Below are 25,561 nucleotides of genomic sequence, written 5' to 3' on the forward strand. Positions count from 1 at the left end.
GCCGAAGTGATAGATGTAGCGATACGTCTGTAACAAAATAAAAATGCAGACAATAGTGTACACATTAGTTTTTGACTGCTAGTGAAAATTGTTTTCTTTACAAATAACTCTCTCACTGAACTAACCCAGCCAATCCCTCCACGTTTGTGCTCTCTGCTCATATTGCCCTCAAATTATTATTTTTTTTCTTTTTAAAGAACTTATTTTAATATTGCATTCAATAACAAACAAATCTTCCCTAATAACAAAAACAACTTCAAGGCTTAATTGAATTATATTTCTTCACACCAATATACAGGCCACAAGTAGGGGTGACGTGGGCCACAAGTGGCCCCCGGGCCGCGAGTTTGAGACCCCTGATATGGGGTCATGAGACGGAATTCCAATAAAAGCGAGCATCTCAGCGGAGAGCAATCAATTATTAAACTCACACCTCTCCATGCAAGTTATTTTTAGTCTCCTGAATCACAAGAGATAGATGTGGACGAAAGTGATCTCCCATCCAAACAGTATATCTAGTTAGTAGTTAAATTCTCTTAACCTGCATTTCACTCTGTGATGTTTTGCATATACCACATTTATTTGATAGGTCCGGTTAACAAATTTGAACAATAACATTATATAATAGGGATTATTGTCGTCAAACAGCAACTATCATTTAAACTGAAGTGCAGATACTCGTGTTAAAATTGTCTAGAAAAAAGAGTAAAATCCACCCATTCATGAAAGTGTTGTTTTTTCTGCCTAAGCACTTAACATTCACATACTCACTGACTGCATCGAGAGTCACACAGGGTTTGATATGTTGCCCAGCATACAGAAAATCTTTGATTAACAGAAGAGTTTTAATGAGTTTAATCAATTCCAGGAGAGGGACGTTGATAGTTCTACAGTCTCTACCAATCTGTACTTAATAACTTTCATTTGCTTCAAACAGTTGACAACATGTGTGGCTTTCAGTTCTCAGACTGGCATGTAAAGACAGCAGATCAGGATCAGTGACATACACTACCAGTCAAAAGTGAATGGATGGATTTGTCCAAACTTTTGACTGGTGCTGTACAAACACAGTGGCAATAACCACAACAAAATCAGAATGTGGCCAAATACCTATTAGTGATTGTGGTTTTTATGTGTAGATACAGTATGCTTTGGTGGTGAATAAACTGTAATGCAACATGTTTTACCATCAAAAATAGGCTCTGCACAGACACAGTGTGAATGTGTGTGTGAATGGGTGAATGACTGAATGTAGTGTAAAGCGCTTTGGGGTCCTTAGGGACTAAGTAAAGGGCTATACAAATACAGGCCATTTACCATGTTTGGTCAACAGTGTTACATAGGTGAGAGAGGAATATAAAGGCCACAGTGAGATGAAAGGAGCCATCAAAGGCTTTCATTTTAATTTGTGATGAATGCACAACATGCAATCAAGGTAAACCGTTTTAACATCTAGCTGCTCGTGTCCCTTAACTGACATACCTAGTGAGTCACCAAGCTTCCAGCCCCCAAGCTAATCCATAAAGACGAGTATAAGTCACTTGGCCTCTATATACAGTGGGGCAAAAAAGTATTTAGTCAGCCACCGATTGTGCAAGTTCCCCCACTTAAAATGATGACAGAGGTCAGTAATTTGCACCAGAGGTACACTTCAACTGTGAGAGACAGAATGTGAAAAAAAAATCCATGAATTCACATGGTAGGATTTGTAAAGAATTAGGTGGGGGAACTTGCACAATCGGTGGCTGACTAAATACTTTTTTGCCCCACTGTATGGCCTTTGCCTAGGAGGACACAAGCAGTCGTAGCTATATTTAGCAACACAGCTCCTTCAACACCTCTTAGAACTGATATAAAGGGTAGGAGTTGACATTAGTAACTTAGATGCACCATTGAAGAAGAGAGAAACTACATGCCTCAGCAACTAAACTTATGAAAAAACCCACTGGCCAGTGCAGTAAACAAACACCAGCTCAATTCTTAACAGCATAAAGTACTATCAAAGTGAGCACACAGGTGTTGCAATCACTGGTTATTATAGAAATAGGTAATTAGAGCTGGTCCACATTTTGTTGCTGCACCCTAAAGGAATGAATCAGCTGTTACTTAATGTTGCATATTCTGGGGTGTAATTTGTTTTTTCCACTTGTACAAAGCTCTCTTTCATTCAGGGCTTAAATGGACTGATACTTTTATAGCACTCTTCTGCTCTAACTGAGCATTTAAAGCAATTTTATACAAGAACTGTTTTTCAGCACCTTGTCTAACATTGTCACACACACTCATCAGGAACAACTTGGGCTGGAGTAGCTGGGGGATGGCCTTGGTAGAAAACCCACTCTGCTTCCTGAGCCACAGCTGCCTTGTTGAAAATCCAAACTGTGGATCAAAGGAAATACAATCAGTCTGAACCAGTGTTAAAATCACACGAAAAAAATGAGAATTCACATCTAATGAAGCATGATTTGATAGGCAGCAATTTGTGGCTCACTCTCACGAAACATTTAACATGTCATTAATGATGAATGAGTCTCCACATCAAAGTAATTTAAATGCACATTACAGACTTAAACTTCCTCTATAAGTTACATCAAACTTGGTAGCATATGTAAATATAAAAAAGTCCTTAAATGTGTTTCACCAGTGCCAGTTGTGTCCATAGGTATGTCTCAGACACTGAGCACGGCTGTTGAAGGTAAATGTGCGGAGGTTAATTCACCTAACAGAACCATATACCTTCAATTTACAAAACAGATCATTTTTTTCACAAATATGTGAAATATATTCAACATGTAAGCACAAAATAGGGCACAAAGAAAAGGATGTTTCATCAGCCAGCAATGCAAAGATTTCACTTTGCAGTGATAAATGGGCTAGTCCTCATATAGTGCTTTTCTACTCTATCTTAAACAACTTGCCCAATTTACCTAGAAGATGACCTGCACTATGGCCTGAGCTACAGCCACCTGGTGGCATTATAGTGGCATTTCAGCAGTACTTCTCATCAAACTACTTAAACTAAACTGAATTCTAACAAGCGGACAATTCTGTGTAATATTATTCAATAATAATTAATGAACTATATCAACAATACCTAATGCAGGTGATATGTTTTTTCCCAGTATAACTGGTGACTACTGGACAATGTATTAGAGAAAGTCAAGATAAATTATAAATATTATTGTTGCATTATTTTTTTCCTAGATAACTACCAGATTTATACCCATGATGTACCTTTTGGATAATTCAATTTAACCTATGTAAGTGGCTGATGCCATTGCTAGCATTCATGTGTGGTGTCCTTGTGGTCATGTCCCAGTGTGTTTCATGACTGAAACAAATAAAATCCTGGGGCTTTCTTCCTTCCCTTAAATTGTCTGTCAGAGTTTTTCCACATTCCCTCACAGTAGCTTTGGCAATCTTCTACGAATTTGCTGAAATACGTGAGTCCTTGAATTGCATCTATAATTTTGTTATCTCACTGAGCCCCTCAGGGAAAAAAGTAGCAGGGAATAAATAAAAGTAATCCATGGTACTAAAATGCCAATCACAACAGTTGAAAGCATGGAAGCAACATGTGGTTACAATTCCAGGAAAGTAACCGTGACTTTACGTCATGGAACTGGCTCAGGTGTCAGTACTTGTGGACACCCAAATGATCCTTGGAGGACAGAGACAGGTTGCAACCACAAAATGAATAAAGGTGCAACATACAGTATGCTCCTTTGATCTGAAATCATTTATCTAAATCTCAGGAGCTGGACCACATCTCAAACACGTCCCTTCCAATCACACCTGTGTGAATTTGCTCCAAACACCCATTTGTTCTTGTTTCTGTGCTGTCGTTCTTGTTCCAGTGCTTGAGTCCAGATGGCACATTGCAGTTGTTCATAGTCTTGCTGACCATGAAGACCATTTCATGAAGTCTGCAGTTTTTATTAAACATCATGACCGGATTAACACAAACATGTCACTAGATGCTATTGAGATAACAAGAACCATCACACATGCAAATGCCACAGTCAGTCATATCTACAAACCAATCTTTCTGTGGAAAGCATATTTCCTAATAATGTTTAATGTACAATACTGGATTACACAGCAGTGGGGAATACATTCCATTAGAGTAGATCTACACTGTAGTCTTCAATGACGCTATGCAACAAACCAGTGAAAGGCACTAACTCTAACCCCATAGAGGTCAAAGTGAAATGCACACCTTAAAGTAATTAACTTGTTAACTGGAGATAATTTAGAAATTTCAATTAAAACAAATAAACACATGTGTTGTCAGTCTGGCTACACTGCTGGAGAGAAACCTAGAGTTGTTTTATTTCCTTCAATCAATGATGAATAGTAAGGTGTTTTAGCTTTAGGACGAGCTTTTTATTTGAAGGCTTTCCAGGCTAAATGATGATCTTCTAAATTTGTCAGATGCTATTCAACTGCAGCTTATGAGTTTCTGTTTTAAGGTGTGCATTTCATAGTTATACCACGGAGTCAAGTACTTACGGTGGCCCTGAGAGGCGAAACGGACTGCAACTTAAGAAAACACCAGCAATAAGAAAAACGCTGCAAAAGCACACAAAACACAACCGAAATAGGAAAAAAGAAAACAGAAATAGGAAAAAACAGATTTCCAAAAGCACAAGGGAAGTGTTTCTGGGGAGACAATAACCCGACGGACCAGTTGAGGGAACCAAAATATGCTAAGAATTGCGCTGAGAGACACTTAAAAGAAGTGAAGGATCTGTCAGTTTTGTGAGGAAAGAAAAGATGAGAGGTAAGTGTGTTAGCCTAACTATTAGCCCAAAATCAATCATCAGTATCATATGAATCATGATAAAACACACCTACCCTGTTTTGGTGTGCCATTTTTGTTCACCTCTACACTCATTTTTAAAAATTCTTCTGTACTTCTCTCTGTTACAACAGTGCTAGTCTCACTATTTGGCTTTTACACATTGGCAACCTTCAGTTAGTGATAAGTTAACAGTTCAGCGCGCCCCTTCATTAACTTTCTCAACACAGCCTTGCCCCATCCAGCATCAATGTGCTCCCCTTTGGGACACTTGACTCTGGCCCTTCATGCTTCTAGTCCATTCCTTCATTATTACTCTCTCTCTCTCTCTCTCATCCACAACATTTCTTATTATCACAATTAAACTTGATAAGTTGTCTAAATCATAAATGTGATCATCCTCTTAAATAGACCAACTATAATCCCTGAGATATCTCTCTCCTTTCATGCAGACAGCGTGGCCTTGATCAACATAATGATCTGTCATCATCTAATGTGACTATATTTAGAAATTTGACTTATTTCAGTCTTCTACTCCAGTTTCAACCTGCTTTTCAGAATTTTCCGTGTTGCGACCCCATTTCCCAAACCCATCTCCTTGCTGTAAATTAAAATGTGCAATATAAGGTTATCACAGTGGCATGAATTTCATCTAAATTAGAAACTGGTTCCTCCCATCTACCTTTAATTACCAGCTGTCACTACTTATTACAAGCTTTCAGCACTAAATGCATCTTTCTCGCTGTCTAGTGTTATGATTTCTTCCCGCAGCATCATTAAACTTCATTGAAACACATTCACAACCACCTGCCACATACGCGTAAATTCAATCTGCTGTCTTTGGGAATCTGACACTGTTAGGGCACTGCTGACCTTGATGAGACCTTCCCCAAACCATTATCAATAAATCATTTGTCAGTCACATTTGGGATTGGCATCCTTGGTAGTGAAGTGGTATTATTTTTTAAAAACATCATCAGTGTGTGAATGTGTGTGTGAATGGGTGGATGACTGAATATGTAAAGCGCTTTGGGGTCCTTAGGGACTAGTAAAGCGCTATATAAATACAGGCCATTTAAAAACATCATGTCCAGGTTTCAGTGCTTAACCGTGTAGCGCCAAGGGTGTCATATTTGATGATATGTGTTTTTGAGATCGCTACATAAACTGTTTTTTTCCTGGTAAACCTGATGTATACAGATATAAGCAGTGCAACTATGAGCACAAAAATGCAGTAAGTAAGCAAAAATGATACAAAATTATTATTTTTTATTTTGTCAGAAGGTTCAATAAAGACTTCAGTTTCAAAAAATGTATTTTTCTGTGATATATTTCATGGTCCAGACTCAGTGTAAATGCTAGATATAATGTCTCGTAGTCATGCATTTATGTATTCAAGTTATGAAATTCTCAAGAGCGATCAGTAACTGCTCACTAAGGACTCCTAATTCCTAAAGGACTCCACATGTAAAACTATTACGGTTTTCTTCCCCCCAAATAAACTTCATTTTCTGTCTTGGATCTTTTGGATGGTTAAAAACATTACCTTCATTATGGTGTTGATTTTCACTGCCTGTCACTTGCATAACAGTAATGTGATTTAACTGCACTAATCACCACCATGATGACTGTATGAATCAGCTTAAATTACCCTGCTTCTCATTTTGCATGGTTCTCTTACTGCTGAGGCAAACAAGTATGTATAAATGTCTTGTTGTGAAGTCACAAAGTAAAAGACATACACATGGTTTTTTTTTTTTTTTTTGCCATCTGAATCTCAGGGGTACAAAGGATGCAGCAGACAAATCATCCATCTGATCTTAATCCACGATTTAGAAAAAAGAAAGAAAATGAATAAAGTGAGACATATAAAGGCAACTGACACGTTCAAACACAGTTTTCAGCGTTCACCTTCCTTTCCATCCAGCTGCCTTTCATATAAATGAAAGTCATTCGAGTTTCTGGCAACTCTATTGCTCGTCCTTACTTAAATTTCATTTGGCAATCCTCCACAGAGCTTTGAGTTGCAGGAAGTAGTGAGATTGAAAGATACTGGTGATACACTCAGGACAGTGATTTAATAAAAGTGTATATGTATAGAAGTGTGGGGAGGAAGTGTATGCAGTGACTCCTTCAAATGGCAGTGAACACTAAATTTGGCATTTTTGGGTAAGCTGGCTCTTTGGTATTTTTTCTCTCTTCAATAGTCACCTGCTTTTAGTTCCTTTTTCAAAGCCCCACACTATGCTTATTTAAATAAAATAAATAAATAAATACAAATAAAATAACAAAAGCAACCAGCTGGCAAAATAATTTCAGACAGTGTATCTTCATAATTTGTAATCCTTATCAGCTGATGTGACAAGAGGAAAAACATGATATTTATTCAGATGATACTCAAACTACCAACCATGTCTTTTTCAGGTGGAGACCATGTATGTACACGGTTGTAAAATAGCTAAGCAAAGTCAGCGGGCTTTTTGATGACTACAGATGTTTGTAATTAAATTCACACCAATCCATCCAATATTATACTTTATATTTATATAGTCTTCACTAAATTAAGTAGCTAAGGAAGGAAAGCATGAGCTCTACCACAAGTAAACATTGTAAAATTACTAAATGTTGCTAAAAAGTCAGATAACTTTAGGCACCAAATAAATAAGTTATAAAATAATGTGGTTAGATTTTCCTTATGATTAGAAAATTGTTGTTAACATGATTAGTTTTCAATGAGTTTTTGATGAGTTTTCCGATTGCCAAGAATGAAGGCGAAAACAAGGTGGTGTAGTACGTATCAATCCAGGAGTCACTGGATGTCTCATTGTCACTGAAAATTGAATTTTTATACTCCCGACTAAGAGAAATAACCTCAATTGAAAGCAAAAATGACAGAAATTACATCTAGTCCACAAGAGCCACATGCATCGAAATAAAGAGTTCTCTGCTTTAATAATGAATTGGACAATAAAAGCTGCATCTGTAAATTCATTTATGAATTCTTTAAAAAAATCATTTTATTTATTCAAACATTATTTTAAATTAAATTATTACATAATAAATTACTTTAGTAAAAACACTATTTTTAAATCAGTTTTTCAAAACGAATTATTAATCCACCAATAAATACTTTAAATCGAAAATCTATTTCACCGTATCCGTAGGCAGTGTTGTTAATGATCTCACTGAGGGGGTTCAGGCCTATGCAGAACAGCAGTGGGGACAGAGCAACTCCTTGGTAGATCCCGCACTTGATGGTGACTTGTGCTATGGGCTTGGAGTTGGCCTCTAGTGTTGTACGCCACATCCCCATTGAGCACCTGATGAAGGCTCTTAGGGTCCCGATCTTGTATAGTTGTAGGCATTCCAGGATCCATTTGTGGGGCATTGAGTCATAGGCCTTCTTGTAATCAATCCAGGCAGTCCACGGGTTGGTCAGTCTGGTCTACCAGTAGCTGGTGTTTTTGCGCCTCTGGTATTCTTGCCAGTTCCTTTCTGTGCCCCGCTCATGTATTGACCCATGTGCCTGTTCATCTTAGCCGCTATGATGCCTGACAGGAGCTTCCATGTGTAAGTCAGCTGACTGGAGGACCCAAATGCAGAATGCACACGTAACACCCCGTAGACGAGAAAACATGAACAAAACTTTATTTTTTCCAAAAAAACAAAACGTCAAGACATAAATTACTAAATACTATGAACTAAGGCGTTCCTTCAATGCCTGAACCAAACCTGAAACAAGAACTTGATCTCTAAGTAATAATTGGAAAAGCTTAAATCTTCATAGAAACTCCTCATGACCAAAGAGGGGAGACGCAGAATGCGGGAAATGCACCGGGAGTCTCAGCACACTGCAACGAGAGGAGAGTGGCTTTAGTGATAAAGCTTAGGGAAAAGTATCTGGGTAAAGCTTGAAAACATGGCATTACTTTGCCTTACTGTTCCTGGGCGGAGGGTGGACGCAGAGGGAGTACAAGGTCCGGGAGTAGTGGCTGACGAGGCCAGCTGGAGGCAGGAGGGCAGGCAGGTGAGCGCGGTTGACAGGAGCTGAGAAGACTGAGCTGACAGGCATGAACCAGCGAAGAGGGTCCAGTAGGTATTGCCGCGGGTGGAGTGGATAAGGACTTAGCAGCTATGGGGAAAAACAGTAAGTCACGGATGGCAAAATTATTCCTTGGTTTGAGTTGCCTGAAGCGACACTGACTAGGTGTAGCAGAAACTGTGGCGAGTAGTGGAGTGAGCGCTGGTCCATAAATGCTGACAGCTCAGCACAGGTGAAGAGACTCGTCAGTGTGCGGTGACTCCACCCCAAGGCGGAGACAGCAGCTCAGAGACAACACAGCTGTGCCCACCTGGATCATGACACCATGTGGTACTGAGGCAGGTTACTGGCCGATAGTTGGATATGACTGGTCCTTTCCGGGGGGTCCTTGGGGATCAGGCCTTCTGGCCTTCAGTTAGCCAATCTGGGTGTGTCTCGTCAATTAGCAGCTGGTTCATTTGTGCTGCGAAACGCTCATGAAGTGCAGTCAGCTTCTTCAGCCAGTAGGTGTGAATCAACTCAGGGGCAGGTGCTGTCCAACTCTTCATACTGGAGACCCGTTCTTGGATGTCTGCCACTGTGATGATCTTGGCCTCTAGTCTGCTTCTTCATGGTGGGTACTGCTCCTTGTGGCTGTTCACCTTGTAGCCAAGCATCTCACCGGTAGATCAGCTAATTAATCTTGTGATGGTCTCAGTAGAAATTGTCTAGTAGACCTTCCTTCAGGCTTGGTACCCAATGTTGGGTAGGGATGATGATAATATTTCAATCTGACCTGTCATCCTGTCTCCCCCTCGCCGTTGCATTTGTCTTGTACCTTGTCAATTTCTAGTCATGAGAGCAGTTCATTCACCGAATGTTGGAACACTGAGCTACTAGTTGTTTCACCGTCAACCTGGATGCTGGGTATTCAGTAGGTCCCACATCCTATTCATGTAGCCCCTTCCGCTGGGGTTACTTGCATAGTAGCATTCCAACAGCGTCCTGTTATCATCTCTTGCCCATTTGTGCCTTCTTGTTTCAGTAGCTCACTTCTCATCAGTGGTTCCTGAACACTTTACCCGAACCTTGTTAATTGTTAATATCTGTCTGTCTGTCTGTATATATATATGTATATATAGATGTATAGATGTATGCTGTCCTATACATTTTTCTAATTGGGATAGGGATGTATCCCAATCCTAATATATCTAACCAGATATATTTAGACATGATGTCTTAGCAATTCAAATATCTGGGATGGCCAGTCTTAAGTTCTCTTCGAACCCAGAGGGCTTTATTAGCCACCTGCCATGCCTGGTGCAGCCACAGCCCACTGAGCCCATGTGCCCTGCAGAGCCCCAGTCCAGAAGTACATGTGCAGCTCCAGCCAGAGCCAAAGTGTCCACAGGGTGCTGCACACACATCTCTATCCAGAGACATGGCAATTAAAGAAACCCTCTGATTCTGACCTCTGTGAATTCAAACTACCAGTGCTGCCTGAAGCTCTCCTGCCATGTGAAACTGCTCCACATTCCAAGCTCCTGTATCAATAGCAGGGCACTCCTGACCACAGACTGCCGGAAAAGCCAAGCTAGCCTACCTGCCCACCTGGGACTTGTTTTCATCGGGGATGTCTGGGAGCTGCTCCTTAAGTTCTCTTTATTATGAGATATTTTCTGTTTGATTATTAGTTTACTTATTGTCTACCCACCATACTACCAAGCCTACCTGGGAAAATGTGCAAGAGATACAATGCTGAAGCCATGAGGAACCATGGCATAGTGTTTAGCAGTAGGCTACTGGAACAGGGCATACATGGAGAATGACTGACAATATGTTATTGATGGGATACTACAATGACAGCCAAGCCACTGAGAGAGTATCTCAGTGCAATAACATCAGGAGACTCATATGGATACAGTGGGAAAACCCAGGCAGAAAAAAGCAGTGGAATTAAACTAGATGATGTCTAGCCATCGAGGGCATGACTCCCTAGATCACTAACAAACACTCATCAGAGTAGATGCTTGCAGATTTAATCACTGCTATATGCACCATCCCCATCTGCAAGTAGAGGAACTCCCACCCTCCATGTAGAGGAAGGCTGGAGGCCAAAATCGAGGAAGCACAGAAGGATGTACAGAAGTATAGAAGGGTGCCATGAGAGACAGGGTCTGGATGCACAGCAAGATGCCCATAACTGAAACTCTACAAACTGCCAAATAAAGGCTCTGGCCAAAAGCAGAAAACAATTGGTCTGCTCCCCAAAGCTCCATCCAGGGTATACTCTTACCTGATGATCCTCTAATCGCCTGAGCCAAGGTAGTTTTGTCTTTCGGGTGAACCAGTTTTTGTCTGAGCGTGTTGCTGGGTCTAGACAAAACTCCAAAACACAGACTTAACAACGTGGTGTATGCTGTACAGTGCAGCGAGGAATGCCCAGACCTCTACATTGGAGAGACCAAACAGCCACTTCACAAGCACATGGCACAACACAGAAGAGCCACCTCCACGGGACAAGACTCAGCAGTCCATCTGCATCTTAAGGATAAAGGACACTCTTTCGAGGATGCCAATGTTCACATTTTGGACAGAGAGGACAGATGGTTTGAAAGAGGAGTGAAAGAAGCCACTCACATCCTGGGCCATCTGACCTCAGGAATTCGCATGATAAGGTAGGGCCAGGTTTCACAATGAACTCACCCGAAACTCTGGCTGATTGGGACCCACACCCAGTTTCACACCTTGGCTCAGGCGATTAGAGGATCATCAGGGGGTCCTTTTGTCCCTCTGTGGGGGGATACTCCCACTAGGTTTAAATCTGGGACTCCCCACCATTTGACCTTAGAACTGAAGAAGCTTCTCGGATGAGAGGTGAAACGTCTTCAAGCAACTTAAAGAAGTCCAGACGCTTTTCTTTGCAAGCTCCTTTGACAACAAACCATAGCAATCTCCCAGAAAAAGAGCCAATCAGCATTAGAAAGGCAACAGTGAGTCTCTGAAATAAAATACTGAAGTGTGTAATGAATATAGTACCAGTACTTTTGGTAACCCTGAAACTAGGACCTTCATCACTCTTCTTCTGCAAGGCTGCCTGGCCTCTGGAGAATAGATGACTGAATGAGATAGTACAGCTAAGATCTCAGTGGTTTACCTGGTCTGTGATAATAAGCATGAACCTTCATGGGCCATTGATTTCAGGACCCCTTAGAATCCACCCAGAAATAAGGATGTTAATTTGTGTCAGAAACAGAAGTTTCTTTGGGGAAAGCACATTTTAAAAGAGAAGAAGAGGCAACACATCTTCCTGAAAGACAGCAAAAGAGAGAGTCTTCCATCTGCAGATCAATTCTTATTGTATGTTATGTGTCAGTGTTGCTCCAGATCCATAAATTTCTGTTTTATAACTCTTGACTCATCCCTCCTGTGGAGACCATATCGTATTATTTAATTAGTATACATGAATTTTTTCTTTGTTCTCCCACCAGAGCTGTCCATCATGTGTGCGTTGCTTGTCAAGTCAAGTGCAAAAGGGAAATTAGGAAGGTGTCTCTTTTTCTCCACAGTTGTAATTTTTCTGTATGCATTTGTGTTTTATTATGTTGAACAGAATGCATTCTAAAGGAAACACTCTAAAGTCTGCTATTTTGCTTTTCTTCTGCAGGTACAATGTGGATACTAGGAGCTCCAATCTTTCCAAACATGTAAGCAGCTTAATATGTCCAATGACCACAGGTCCACTGGCATGAAGCCCAGAAACAAATTGAGTTAACCTTATTTAAAAAAAAAAAAAAATTGAATCAAGTTTTATTTCAGTGGGTTTCACAAAAGTGGTTTTGCTTATTGTAGTTTGGGTGGTACTACTAAAAAAATGTCTCAATTGGTTTTTGTTATTATGATGAAGTGTGACATTTGTCAGACTGTAAGAACAGGTAAAATAGTACATCACAATACAAACATTGGACACCTCTCAACATACATGTCTTCTTGTGTACTAACTTGTCTACTTTGCATTAAAATTGTTATATTTATATTGATTGAAACCCATCTTATAAAAAAACAAAACTCTTCCTCATCACGCGTCGGATTCAGTTGTGGAGCTGTCATCAATAGCCAGGAAATGGAGCCCTCTATTTTTTTCGCAGGTTGACAGATGTGAACAGGCAGGCATCTCTGTGGACTATACTGTTTACAGATGACACTATGATTTGTAGTTAGCATTGGGAGTAGGTAGAAGAGAACCTGGAGATGTGTTATCATGCTCTATTGAGAAGTGGAATGAAAGTCAATAGAAGCAAGAAAGAACACATGTGTAAATAACAGGGAGACACATGTAACAGTGAAGATGCTAGGAGTAGAGGATGTGAAGGTAGCAGACAAGATTAGAAATAATACATCAGAGGGACAGCTCAGGCTAAGTGGTTTTTAGAGGCAAGATTTTGGTGAATATAGGGGGCAGAAGATGTTGAAGATGGGACTGCCATGCAGAAGGATAGGAGGAAGACCACAGAACAGAAGGCAGACATGCAGAGGGTTGGTGTGCCTGTGATCTAGGTACTAATCTGATGCTGAATAGCTGCCTATATGTCAGATATGTAGCGACTGACTGGCACCTTGTCCAAGGTACATGCTACCAGTGTCAGTGTGGTCCGGCTCCACTCCAGCTGTAATTTTACCTGAATTCAACATCAAACAAAATTTAGTACAGTATCTACTAAAGTATCTACAGAAAGCATAAATCAAACCATTATTTTTTAATTTGCATCCTACAGTAATGATTCATAAAAGCATTACTTTAAGCTCAGTGCACTGCAGCTCTGACTAGTCTTCATCTTTCTTAAATTTGGAAGAAAAATTAATGTATTTGTGAACTTGAGGTCTTTTCATTGTGTCTTTCCAGCTTCTCTAACATGTGTCTGCCTTTCCTTACTGCCTCCCCTCCTGGATAAGCAGAAGGTAAGCTATCATTATGTCCTGTACTCCCTGCTTACTGCACCATTTCTTTAAGTGATGTGGACCCTAGCTCAAACCCTAATCCTAAAACATTTTTTGGAGAAAAGCATTTTTTTTTTTTGTTGCCAAAAATGGGATTAGAAAACGAAGACTACAATGAAATCTTCTGATAGTATAGAGTTAACCTTAGGGTTAGGGTCATGTCTGACGATGAGTCACAGGGTCAGACACATCGCCGAGGTCTAAGCAATGTGTTAAGCATACAGCAAACTGACCTTTCGGTGTGTTTCTGTAACTGCGTCGCTAATTCCAACAGAAATGAATGAAGCCGCACTGAGATTACAGAGATTACAAATGTAATCTGAAAATCCTGTAAGAGAATGTTTTTATGACAGCTATGGTGTATTATTTTAACTACAAAAAATGTTGCTTAAAGCAAAACAATTTAATTACAAAAGCTCAATTTAATGAAGTATAAAATATGGACAAAATGCAAAGCAATTAGATAGTTTCAGTAACTAGGTGCTAACTAGCTGCTGTGTTAGTCCTAAACAGTCTGCTGTAATCAATCAACGTCTAGACATCTCATTACTATTGCATCTTCAATTAATGTTTACATAAGAATTTCCAATTACTTCTTTATTTTAAATCCAAGTAACCCAAATTGAAATCATATATAACATGGTAGCTGTAACTCTGTTAACCTATCAACAGCCACATTTTAGAAATTAGCCAACGTGCAGCACACAGTGACTGAGTGCAATGAATTAACTATGATGATTTCCCTACTCTGTAAAGGACTTCCTGGGTCAGATGTTCTGCACATTAGGTGAGATCATTGGTTCACCTGGCGGCAGGCTGGAAAGGACTCTTTCGTAAGTACAACATACACACAGCGTCACCCATACAGTAGTTGTCTTTGAAGCTGGTTTAGGACACTATCCTTAATGTCAACATCTTGTTTAGTCCTATTTACAAGTGCAGAAAATCTTTGGTATTGCAGCCTGATTAACAAATACAAACAGTTCAGAGGTGACATCTCAGCCATAAGCATTTCAAACATTTAACTGGGTTGAGATCTGAGATCTGACTTTGACCGTGCCACTACAACCCTGTGATTATTTTTGTTTTCAGTCATTGTGTTGTAGATTTTCTGGTGTGCTTGTGGTCATTGTGCTGTTGTATGACCCACCTTGGAAAGCTTTATCAATCAGACAGATGGCCTCACCTTTGACTGGAATGCTGTAGTGTGCAGGGGAGTTAATGGTCGAGGGGTGGCTGTGGCTCAAGTGGCAGATCAACTACTGATTGGAAGGATGGTGGTTCGATCCGTGGCTTCCCCAGTCTGCATGTCAAATATCCTTGGGCAAGATACTAACCCCAAGTTGCCCTCTGATGCGTTCATCGGAGTGTGAATGTGTGTGAATGTAGTTTAGTTTGCACTTGTGTTTAGAAGTGCTTGTATATGAGTGGGTGTGAATGGGTGAATGAGGCGTGTTGTATACAGCGCTTTGAGTACTCTGAGAGAGTAGAAAAGCGCTGTATAAGACTCAGTCCATTAGCCCTCCACCACCATGCTTCACAGTAGGCATGAGGTGTTTTTGCTCATATCCCATGGTTGAAAAAGTGCATTATGGCCAAACAGCTCCACTTGTCTGTCCAAAGGAAATTGGTCCAGAAGTCTTCTGGTTTATTTAGATGATTAATACTACAAATGTTTGGTTTTTTGGTTGTTTTTTTTTGTTGCATGGTTTGAATGGAATACGCCTCCTACAAATATTGTGCCATTGTGTTAACACACACCTGAATACTCCAGAAGACTGCCTAAACAGGTTTTAGAGGCCAAACTTGCTGATGATCAAGTTTTAATCTAGTACTTGGTTTTATTTAATTAAGGACTTAAGGACAGATAAAATGCTAACTATATGTTTGTCTAAAGGTGTTGCATTATGGTACAACAGTTAGTACTGGTGAAAGAATACATACAACTGTAATGCACTTTGGGTGAAATTCAGAGGGTGACCTGTCTACCTTTGATGGATCCATCGTCACCTCAGTTCAGGACAGCACATCTGATGAAGCTGCAGTTAGTGCTCTCCAACTTTGGAGAGAGCAGAAAAGCAAGTGGAGCGTTTGCCCGAGGCTGAGAACGTAAAACAAGATGAGGTTCCTATTTCACCTAGCGTCTTGTTTATGTGCTTTTAGAGCCTGTGGCCTTCCATATGTTCTGCCTATAATTAGATGGTCACCATAACTAACTGAGTAGCAAACTGGTAAAAAGAGGTCATTTGCTTTATTGCACATATGAATAGAATAGAATAGAATAGAATAGAATAGAATAGAATTCAACTTTATTGTCATTGCACATGCACAGGTACGGGGCAACGACATGGAGTTTGCATCCATCCAGAAGTGCTTTAGTGATATAGATATATTACAATATATATTAGCAATAATATAGATATGTGAGTATATTACAGAAATGGGTCTATTATGGTATGTTATAATGTACACGGTATGAAGTATGTTGTGAATATTCTATAACTATAAGTATGTACAGGCTGTAGTGAGTACAAGCTATGTACAGGATATGAACAGGATATAAATATGAAAAACTATACAGAATATGAAATAAATAACTTTACAGAATCTGAGATATACAGCTATACAGAAATGGGAACTATGCAAGTTGTAAACAGTTGTAGGATTAAAGATTATCGAATGTACAGAATGATTATTTACACAGAGCTATACAGTAGTGCAGTTAAGATAAGTGAGGGTGTAGATAGTTTCTACAGAGGCTATATAAAGTGCTAGTGGTTGTGAGTGGTGGTTCAGTCCATGTTATTATTGTGTGTTTGAGGGTACAGTTGTCCATTGTGGGTGTGTGTATGTTCAGTCCATGAGTTTAACGTGGGTCAGATGTCAGGAGGCAGAGTTCAGGAGTCTGACAGCTGTGGGGAAGAAGCTGTTCCGGTACCTGGTGTCTTAGTCCGGAGGCTCCTGTGGCGCCTCCCAGAGGGCAGGAGGGTGAAGAGTCCATGTGATGGGTGACTGGGGTCTTTGATGATTTTCCCAGCCCTTTTCAGACACCGCTTCCTGTAGATGTCTTTTATGGCAGGAAGTGGTGCTCCGGCGATGCGCTGGGCAGTTTTCACGACCCTCTGCAACGCCTTCCGGTCCGAGGCAGAGCAGTTCCCGTACCAGACTGTTATACAGTTGGTCAGGATGCTCTCGATGGTGCAACGATAGAAGTTCACCAGGATGTCTGAGGACAGGTGGTTCTTCCTCAGAGTCCTCAAGAAGAAGAGGCGCTGGTGAGCCTTCTTGACCAGCTTGGAGCAGTTGGTCGTCCAGGTGAGATCCTCGGAGATGTGGACTCCCAGGAACTTGAAGCTGCTCACACGCTCCACAGCCGTCCCCTTAATGTGGATGGGTGGATGTGGGTCAGCATTCCTCCTGTAGTCCACGATGAGCTCCTTGGTCTTCTCTGTGTTAAGCAGCAGGTTGTTTCTGTCGCACCACTCAGCCAGACGATCCACCTCCTCCCTGTAGGCGGCCTCATCGTTGTCACTGATGAGGCCAATCACCATGGTGTCATCTGCAAACTTAATGATGGTGTTGGAACCATCAGCAGGTCTGCAGTCGTGGGTGAAGAGGGAGTAGAGGAAAGGGCTCATCACACAGCCTTGTGGTACACCGGTGTTCATTGTGATGGTAGATGAGCAGTGGTTATCCAGCCGGACATGTTGGGGGCGGTTGGTCAGGAAGTCCAGTAACCATTTGCAGATGAGGGAACTAATGCCCAGGTCTGTCAGTTTCCTGATGAGTTGTGAGGGGTGGATTGTATTGAATGCTGAACTGAAGTCTATAAACAGCATTCTGGCGTAGGTGTTGTTGTTGTCCAGGTGTGAGAGGACAGAGTGCAGTGCGATGGAGACTGCATCCTCTGTGCTCCTGTTCTGGCGGTATGCGAATTGGTGGGGGTCCAGGGTGGGGGGGAGACAGGATTTGAAGTGTGCTAGGACCAGCTGCTCTAAGCACTTAGTGATGATGGGGGTGAGTGCTACTGGGCGGTAATCATTGAGGCAAGATGGGTTGGAGTTTTTGGGTATCGGAAGACCACAGTGAAATTAAAACTTAAATGATGCAGTATGTCATGTGTCTTGTAGAGATATACAATTAGTTAAAAAAAAAGAAGCTACCACTAAATGAAAATTGTGTTGATTATGCGCCACACTGCAGTTCCTCTTTGTTGAAGCCTGAAGGAGCATTTCCTAGTTCAGGCAGCTTGTCAATGAGTGGAGGAAAGGCTCTGATACCCGTGGATTCCAGTGCAGTGTTATAGCAACTTGGGCGTCATTGTGTGTGTAGAACTGCTGGCCTGGTCCTATCAACTGAAGCCTTATAAGGGACGTGGGTTGTGTTCTTAAGAGTCAAAGTGTGCAGAGAGATTATTGATTACAGGAAGCTACAACATGGATTGAAGTCCCACTCACTTGGTAAAAAGCCACATATGTATGAAGGCAACAGAAATATGTGATGAACACTGATGTTCATGGTCTAGATAAATGCCAGCACAGTAAAATTTCACATTTAGTGACAGTCTGACATTTACTGAATGTAATGATACGACTGAGAAATTTAATCTTTGTGCATTTCAGTTAGTCTAGCTTAGCAAAAAACCTGGGTGAAATAGTAGTGGTGGGTAAATCTAGACCTTCCAATATCTCTACAATGTGTTATTTAATTGGCATATATTTTAACTAGTAACCCTCAAGTCCATGCATGTCTTATGATAAGAAAGTCTTAAGTCAAGATTTATAAGTTCCAGTGACGTCAAAATCCAAAGAATTCGTGTTTTCTAAACTTCTTCCAAGTTCAGAACATGTAATTCTTTGCAATATCAGTAGTGAATATTCTTCAAACTAAAAATGGTTTTGTACTAAGTGACAAAATAATTCCTCACAAGTGAAACATTTGTAGTCACCACAGAGCAGATAGCTTAAACTTTGATTTGACACACACACACCAACGCACACAAAGAGTCAAAACACAGAAAACACAGTTTATATCATACATTGTGATGGACCAAGCAGTAAAGGACAGTCAGACACAGGCTAAAGTAGAAAAAAGCAAGAGCTTGGACTCATAAAAGAGGTCAAAGTAACAGAACGCTACTCAGAAAAATGGCAACACTACCTCAAGCAACCTGACCTACCAAAATGAGACCAAGAGGAAACTTAAATAGTGGCTGATCAACCCACAAAGACACAAAAAGGGTAGAACACACAAAAACCTAACAGAAACTAACATAGCAAATCCCATTCCCCCCCATGATCCAGAGTTGTGGTATGACCCAATTTGCAGGTCTCCACATAGGCTTCCCCCGCCCCCTTTTACACCTCTTAGGGACTTGAGCAGCTTTTACTAAGGTAACCAGAAAACAAATACAAAGATTAAACAAAAATGTGGGCATTTATGTTAGAATACATTATTGTGTATGAGATGGTAAAAATAAAGAAATTATAAACTAACACAAATTCTTTATTAATCTGTAAATTCAATCCTATATTTAAAGACAGCACAATACAAGTGTAGTGTAATAAATAAGTCTCTATTGTAGCCCTGTGATGTTTGGCAGATGTTACCCAATATGTGTGGCTGTAACTGCAGCCACACATACATTTTGACACGTAGCCTATAGGAGAAGCATGATGACGTAAGAGTTTTCACTTCAAAGTGAAGATACAGACAGGATTGTATTAGAATAATACTTGTTCTTTTAATAACAGATGTGTTTCCAAGGCAACTGTGAGCACGGAGTCTACTTTATGCTCCCTACTGCTGAAAAATCCAGTTGGTGAGCCATTTTCTTCATATTGGCCCATTCTCCTCTGATAAAGATGACATCAGAGCCATGGCGAGGATCTATTTTGAGATAATGGGTGGGGAGAGGAAGAGAGCCCTGTGGCATTTAACGTGTCAGATGAGAAAATTATTAGGGAAACCCACCTTGTGCATCAAGTCACGATGCACACTTCTTTGTTTAACCAGGCTAAGTGCTTGCAGGCAGACACATTTTTGCATATGCAATAGCAATCACCCACCTGCTGAACTAAGTTCATTTGCCTCCTGTGCTTTTGCTAATGCACTCCACAGTCAAATGCTGGATTAAGTTGTGTGGGTGCAGGGACACTTGACACATGACCAAGGAACAAGCGTATTAGAGGTGCATTTACAAATCAAACAGATCATATTGTGTGTGAAAAGGATTGTTGCAGTTTGTGACGGAGAACTGATCTAAACGGTTTGTTTTAAGAAAATTCTAAACTTTCATCTGTTTTAAAGTAATTCCTGTTCACTAAAGCACAAAAGCAGACTGCATTCTGTGAGGAATATACAGAGAAGGCATTTTCGTGCTCAAGAGCGAGAACAAAGAAGCAATAATTAGTGTGAAGCAGTGCTCGCTAAAGCATCCATCCATCCATCCATTCACTTCCGCTTATCCTTTTCAGGGTCGCGGGGGGCGCTGGAGCCTATCCCAGCTGTCATAGGGCGAGAGGCAGGGTACACCCTGGACAGGTCGCCAGTCTGTTGCAGGGCTAACACACAAGGACAGACAACCATTCACACTCACTCGCACATTCACACCTAGTGACAATTTGGATTATCCAATTAACCTATCCCCACAAGCTGCATGTCTTTGGACGGTGGGAGGAAGCCGGAGCACCCGGAGAGAACCCACGCAAACACGTGGTCACAGAAGTGAATAAGTGAATTGTGGAGCAGATTTTCAGGCTGTCAAAATCATAATTGATTTGCTCTCTGTCCTCCTGAGCTATGGGATCTGACTTTGCAGATATATTTTGACACATTGCTTCTTGCTTGATTCCACATTGGACTTCACATGCCTTTTTGGCAAAGCTAGGCCAATAATCTCAGCTAAACCAAACAGCTCAGACACTGCTGCATACTCATCTGAGATCTGACAAAAGTACTATCAGCTGGCACACTTTATTAACTTTCTTGCTTAATGAGGCATCTGCTTCTCCGATGTAAATCTTTTTCTATTGGTCCGTCTGATTAAATATTAAAAAGTCATATGTAGAAGGACGCTTGATGTTTCTCCCATCCAGTGTGCCACTGGCAGATCAGTCCCTATAACTCATTCTTGTAACAGACTTGTTATTTCATTCCATGGGACTACTCTTTTTGGCCCACCCAATACTTACAGTGGGGCAAAAAAGTATTTAGTCAGCCACCGATTGTGCAAGTTCCCCCACTTAAAATGATGACAGAGGTCAGTAATTTGCACCAGAGGTACACTTCAACTGTGAGAGACAGAATGTGAAAAAAAAAATCCATGAATCCACATGGTAGGATTTGTAAAGAATTTATTCGTAAATCAGGGTGGAAAATAAGTATTTGGTCACCTCAAACAAGGAAAATCTCTGGCTCTCACAGACCTGTAACGTCTTCTGTAAGAAGCTTTTCTGTCCCCCACTCGTTACCTGTATGAATGGCACCTGTTTGAACTCATCATCTGTATAAAAGACACCTGTCCACAGCCTCAAACAGTCAGACTCCAAACTCCGCCATGGCCAAGACCAAAGAGCTTTCGAAGGACACCAGGAAAAGTATTGTAGACCTGCACCAGACTGGGAAGAGTGAATCTACAATAGGCAAGCAGCTTGGTGTGAAAAAAATCAACTGTGGGAGCAATCATCAGAAAATGGAAGACATACAAGACCACTGATAATCTCCCTCGATCTGGGGCTCCACGCAAGATCTCATCCCGTTGGGTCAAAATGATCATGAGAACGGTGAGCAAAGATCCCAGAACCACACGGGGGGACCTGGTGAATGACCTGCAGAGAGCTGGGACCAAAGTAACAAAGGTCACCATCAGTAACACACTACAACGGCAGGGAATCAAATCCCGCAGTGCCAGACGTGTTCCGCTGCTGAAGCCAGTGCATGTCCAGGCCCGTCTGAAGTTTGCCAGAGAGCACATGGATGATACAGCAGAGGATTGGGAGAATGTCATGTGGTCAGATGAAACCAAAGTAGAACTTTTTGGTATAAACTCAACTCATCGTGTTTGGAGGAAGAAGAATACTGAGTTGCATCCCAAGAACACCATACCTACTGTGAAGCATGGGGGTGGAAACATCATGCTATGGGGCTGTTTTTCTGCCAAGGGGACAGGACGACTGATCCGTGTTAAGGACAGAATGAATGGGGCCATGTATCGTGAGATTTTGAGCCAACACCTCCTTCCATCAGTGAGAACTTTGAAGATGAAACGAGGCTGGGTCTTCCAACATGACAATGATCCAAAACACACCGCCCAGGCAACAAAGGAGTGGCTCCGTAAGAAGCATTTGAAAGTCCTGGAGTGGCCTAGCCAGTCTCCAGACCTCAACCCCATAGAAAATCTGTGGCGGGAGTTGAAAGTCCGTGTTGCTCGGCGACAGCCCCAAAACATCACTGCTCTCGAGAAGATCTGCATGGAGGAATGGGCCAAAATACCAGCTACTGTGTGTGCAAACCTGGTAAAGACCTATAGTAAACGTTTGACCTCTGTTATTGCCAACAAAGGTTATGTTACAAAGTATTGAGTTGTATTTTTGTTATTGACCAAATACTTATTTTCCACCCTGATTTACGAATAAATTCTTTACAAATCCTACCATGTGGATTCATGGATTTTTTTTTCACATTCTGTCTCTCACAGTTGAAGTGTACCTCTGGTGCAAATTACTGACCTCTGTCATCATTTTAGGTGGGGGAACTTGCACAATCGGTGGCTGACTAAATACTTTTTTGCCCCACTGTAAATATTAGTTCTGTTCATCTGACAAGAACCAGATGATCCCCATCTCTCTGAAAGCTTCAGATTTAAACCTGAAAGTAACATCGAAGCCCGCGGTTTTGCCGTTGATAGGTTGCATGAGTTTTGATAGAGGAGGACTGATTGTTGTTTTGATCTGATTGTCACCTGCGTGTCCTTCTACTGTCTGAGGTGTATTTATTGTGAGGTGTTCAGTGATGAGGTTGCCATGGAAAGTTGTACTGAGCCCCTGTGTGGGAGACTCTGACTGCTGCTAAGCTCTCAGCCAGACAAGTATCGCAGCACCATGAAAGGAAGCCCTAAATTAAGTCCTTGGGGAGTCTTTGGAGAAAAAGATATTTTCAGGCTGTTTTCACGCACACAAACTCTGGAAATTCTTGAAAGAATCAGGACCAGACACTGTCAAAATGTTGACCTTTCAGACTTGTTGCACTCAAATGGAGATTTGTCAGATGCATTTTCACTACTGGAAAGATACCAGTTTGTTTGGGATGCCTGGGTACAGTGCAGAACACTGCCTCACTCTGTCTGCGAAGTGTCTTAAAGTTTTAAATACAGCTGGATTTGAAAAGTCAGAACTATTCAAGGTAGCATTGTATTTGTGAAAACTGCTTTGGTGGGAAATTTTAAGGGTGGCAGTAAACCTTAAGAGTGAAAGTGAAAGTACAAGTTTTCCACTTCTCCACCACAGTCTGCAACTTTGTGTTGGCTAGTGTTACGACCTGTCTAGGAGCCAGGTCATAACATGAATGGAGCACTCGCCCCCGCTTCCCCCCCAGATCCAACCAACCACAGGAAACAAATATCTGTTCATTGCAGTGTCATTTATTCACAACATAATGAGAAGGAAACAACAAAACAGGTTTCTTCCTGTTAAGAGGGAGTTTTTCCTTCCCACTGTCACCAAAGCGCTCCAAAGCGCTTGCTCACAGGGGGTCATATGATTGCTGGGGTTTTCTTTGTTTTCTTTGTATTATTGTAGGGTCTTTACTGTACTGTATAAAATACCTTGTGGCAACTATTGTTGTGATTTGGCGCTATATATAACAAAATTGAACTGAAAAATTGAAGTGAAGAATCCACTGCTGCAGAACTGTTTTGAAAACAAAGATTGGAAATTGATTGTAAAGAGTACGTGCCTCTATACCTCTGACACTATGTTTAACCAGCAAGACCATCAAGTTGTTTCCAAACCAAAAGTGATGCCTTGACCAAAATGTACGGTCTCTCTTTGAGGCACAGGGGAAAAATCTCTTACAGTAATGCCTGGAGAGAAGTGAAGAAGCTCTGCTCTGTGTCATAGTGCATTACATACGCTACACTCCAGAAAACCCTGAGCCTTTGCCAATTAGTTAAAACAACATAAATGACTGTGAGAACCAAGTTCTTCACATTGAAATCTGTTCCCCTTCCTTCAGGTAAAAGATGCAGAACCATCAGGGCACATCCCAATATACTGAGGAGCAGCTAACCCCCCCTCCCAAAACACATACAGGAGGGCACCGACAAGACATATGTGTTCTTCCTCATCAAATGATATAAAAAGCTTTGCAGTGGCTGTTTTCTCCTCCTCCTGCCCATGCTCACTCCATTTAAATAGCTCTGTACCCATCCATAGGTCACTGTACCAGCATAAACTGTTCTCAAATCTACTTATTTTCTTCAAACATGCATAATTAAATCTCATCCAGTACAGAGGATGGAGTTACTTTCCACAAATAAATTAAATCCCAACAAACATCAATTTACAGCAGGAACAAGGTGCACACACACACACACACACACACACACACACACACACACACACACACACACACACACACACACACACACACTGCCTTTGGCATTCTCAGCACCGTGAGAAATAAATGTGAGAAATGTGAGAAATAAATGATAGAACGATAGAATTGTTTTATTTTTCATTTGCATTGTTCAGCTTAGTCTCTGACTGCTAAACAAATGTATTCTCTCTTCCTTTTTTCAGTCCTTTCATGTATAATGTGGTTAAAAATTAAATGATGCAGCACTGGACTAAAGCCATTCACAAAGCTATTACACTGACTCACTGTGACTGACTGCTAAATCACTTCAGAATACAACACAATGTGACTAAAAATGTCTGAGATGTTCTTTGCCCACAGGTATTTTTATTCGCCACTTTGGGTTTGTTCCTTCTCTCTCAGCCTCCTCTCTTGCTAAGCATCCAGGAAGGTCACAGCCTCTTAAATTTCTACAAAGGCATTCCACATTTCTTGGCTCTGACAAGATTAAGATTTAGATGAAAACTGTGATTGGGTTCCAAAACTGCCCTCCTTCCTATCTCACTTCATTTGAGTGTTTTTCTTAGTCTCTCTGACCACTTGTTTTGGCCCTGTTAATTAAACTATGAACCCTGTGTGCAATTATGATAAAATCATCACTGAAACAAAACAGCGGGGTGCTGTTCACTTGAGCTTCTGATAAAAGACTTTCCTACTATTCGGTAGTTGAAGCTGGATGTAATTCTGTGATTGTGTTTGAGATTATACCTTCATCAGCAGGCACCTGTTATTGTGGGGTACATATTAGGTATTACAGAGCAGGTGAACCTTTTGTCCTCACTGATGCACGTAGGAAGCGAAAGCTGGGCTGTGTAGTCGGACCCAACAGACAAGCATACAAAAACTACAAATGGCCCAAAAAGTTAATGCTGGTTCTGATGGATATGTCAGAATAAAGTTTCAGTTTGTTGCATACACACGAGTTAGGGTGCCCATGCATCCCCTCTCTACTGCTGACACTTCCAACAATGATCATGTGAGCATCATAACTGGACTGCATTGATGCCCAGATGCGTGTCACTTACCTGGCACACACCTGGCAACATGATACACTATGGAAAGAAGGCAAGTTGGTTGAGGCAATGTGATGCTTTGGGCAACGTTTT

At 41.1% G+C, this 25,561-nt stretch overlaps 1 protein-coding gene across 4 annotated transcripts in view; it reads left to right on the plus strand.

Moving 5' to 3' along the window:
* The window catches only part of LOC120715793 (copine-9-like), a 207,682-nt gene that overhangs the window by 55,708 nt on the left and 126,413 nt on the right, over positions 1–25,561 (plus strand). For 2 of the 4 annotated variants that reach the window (XM_040002952.1, XM_040002954.1), the window contains exons 5-7: positions 12,490–12,529; positions 13,776–13,781; positions 14,577–14,653. In XM_040002952.1, coding sequence (XP_039858886.1) covers positions 12,490–12,529; positions 13,776–13,781; positions 14,577–14,653 — 123 coding nt within the window. Of the gene's footprint in view, positions 1–12,489; positions 12,530–13,725; positions 13,782–14,573; positions 14,654–25,561 lie in introns of those variants that run through there. The other 2 variants (XM_040002955.1, XM_040002953.1) reach the window with 2 other exon arrangements.

This window comes from Simochromis diagramma, unplaced genomic scaffold (assembly GCF_900408965.1).
Source record: "Simochromis diagramma unplaced genomic scaffold, fSimDia1.1 OVJJ01000646.1, whole genome shotgun sequence".
Lineage (NCBI taxonomy): Eukaryota > Metazoa > Chordata > Actinopteri > Cichliformes > Cichlidae > Simochromis > Simochromis diagramma.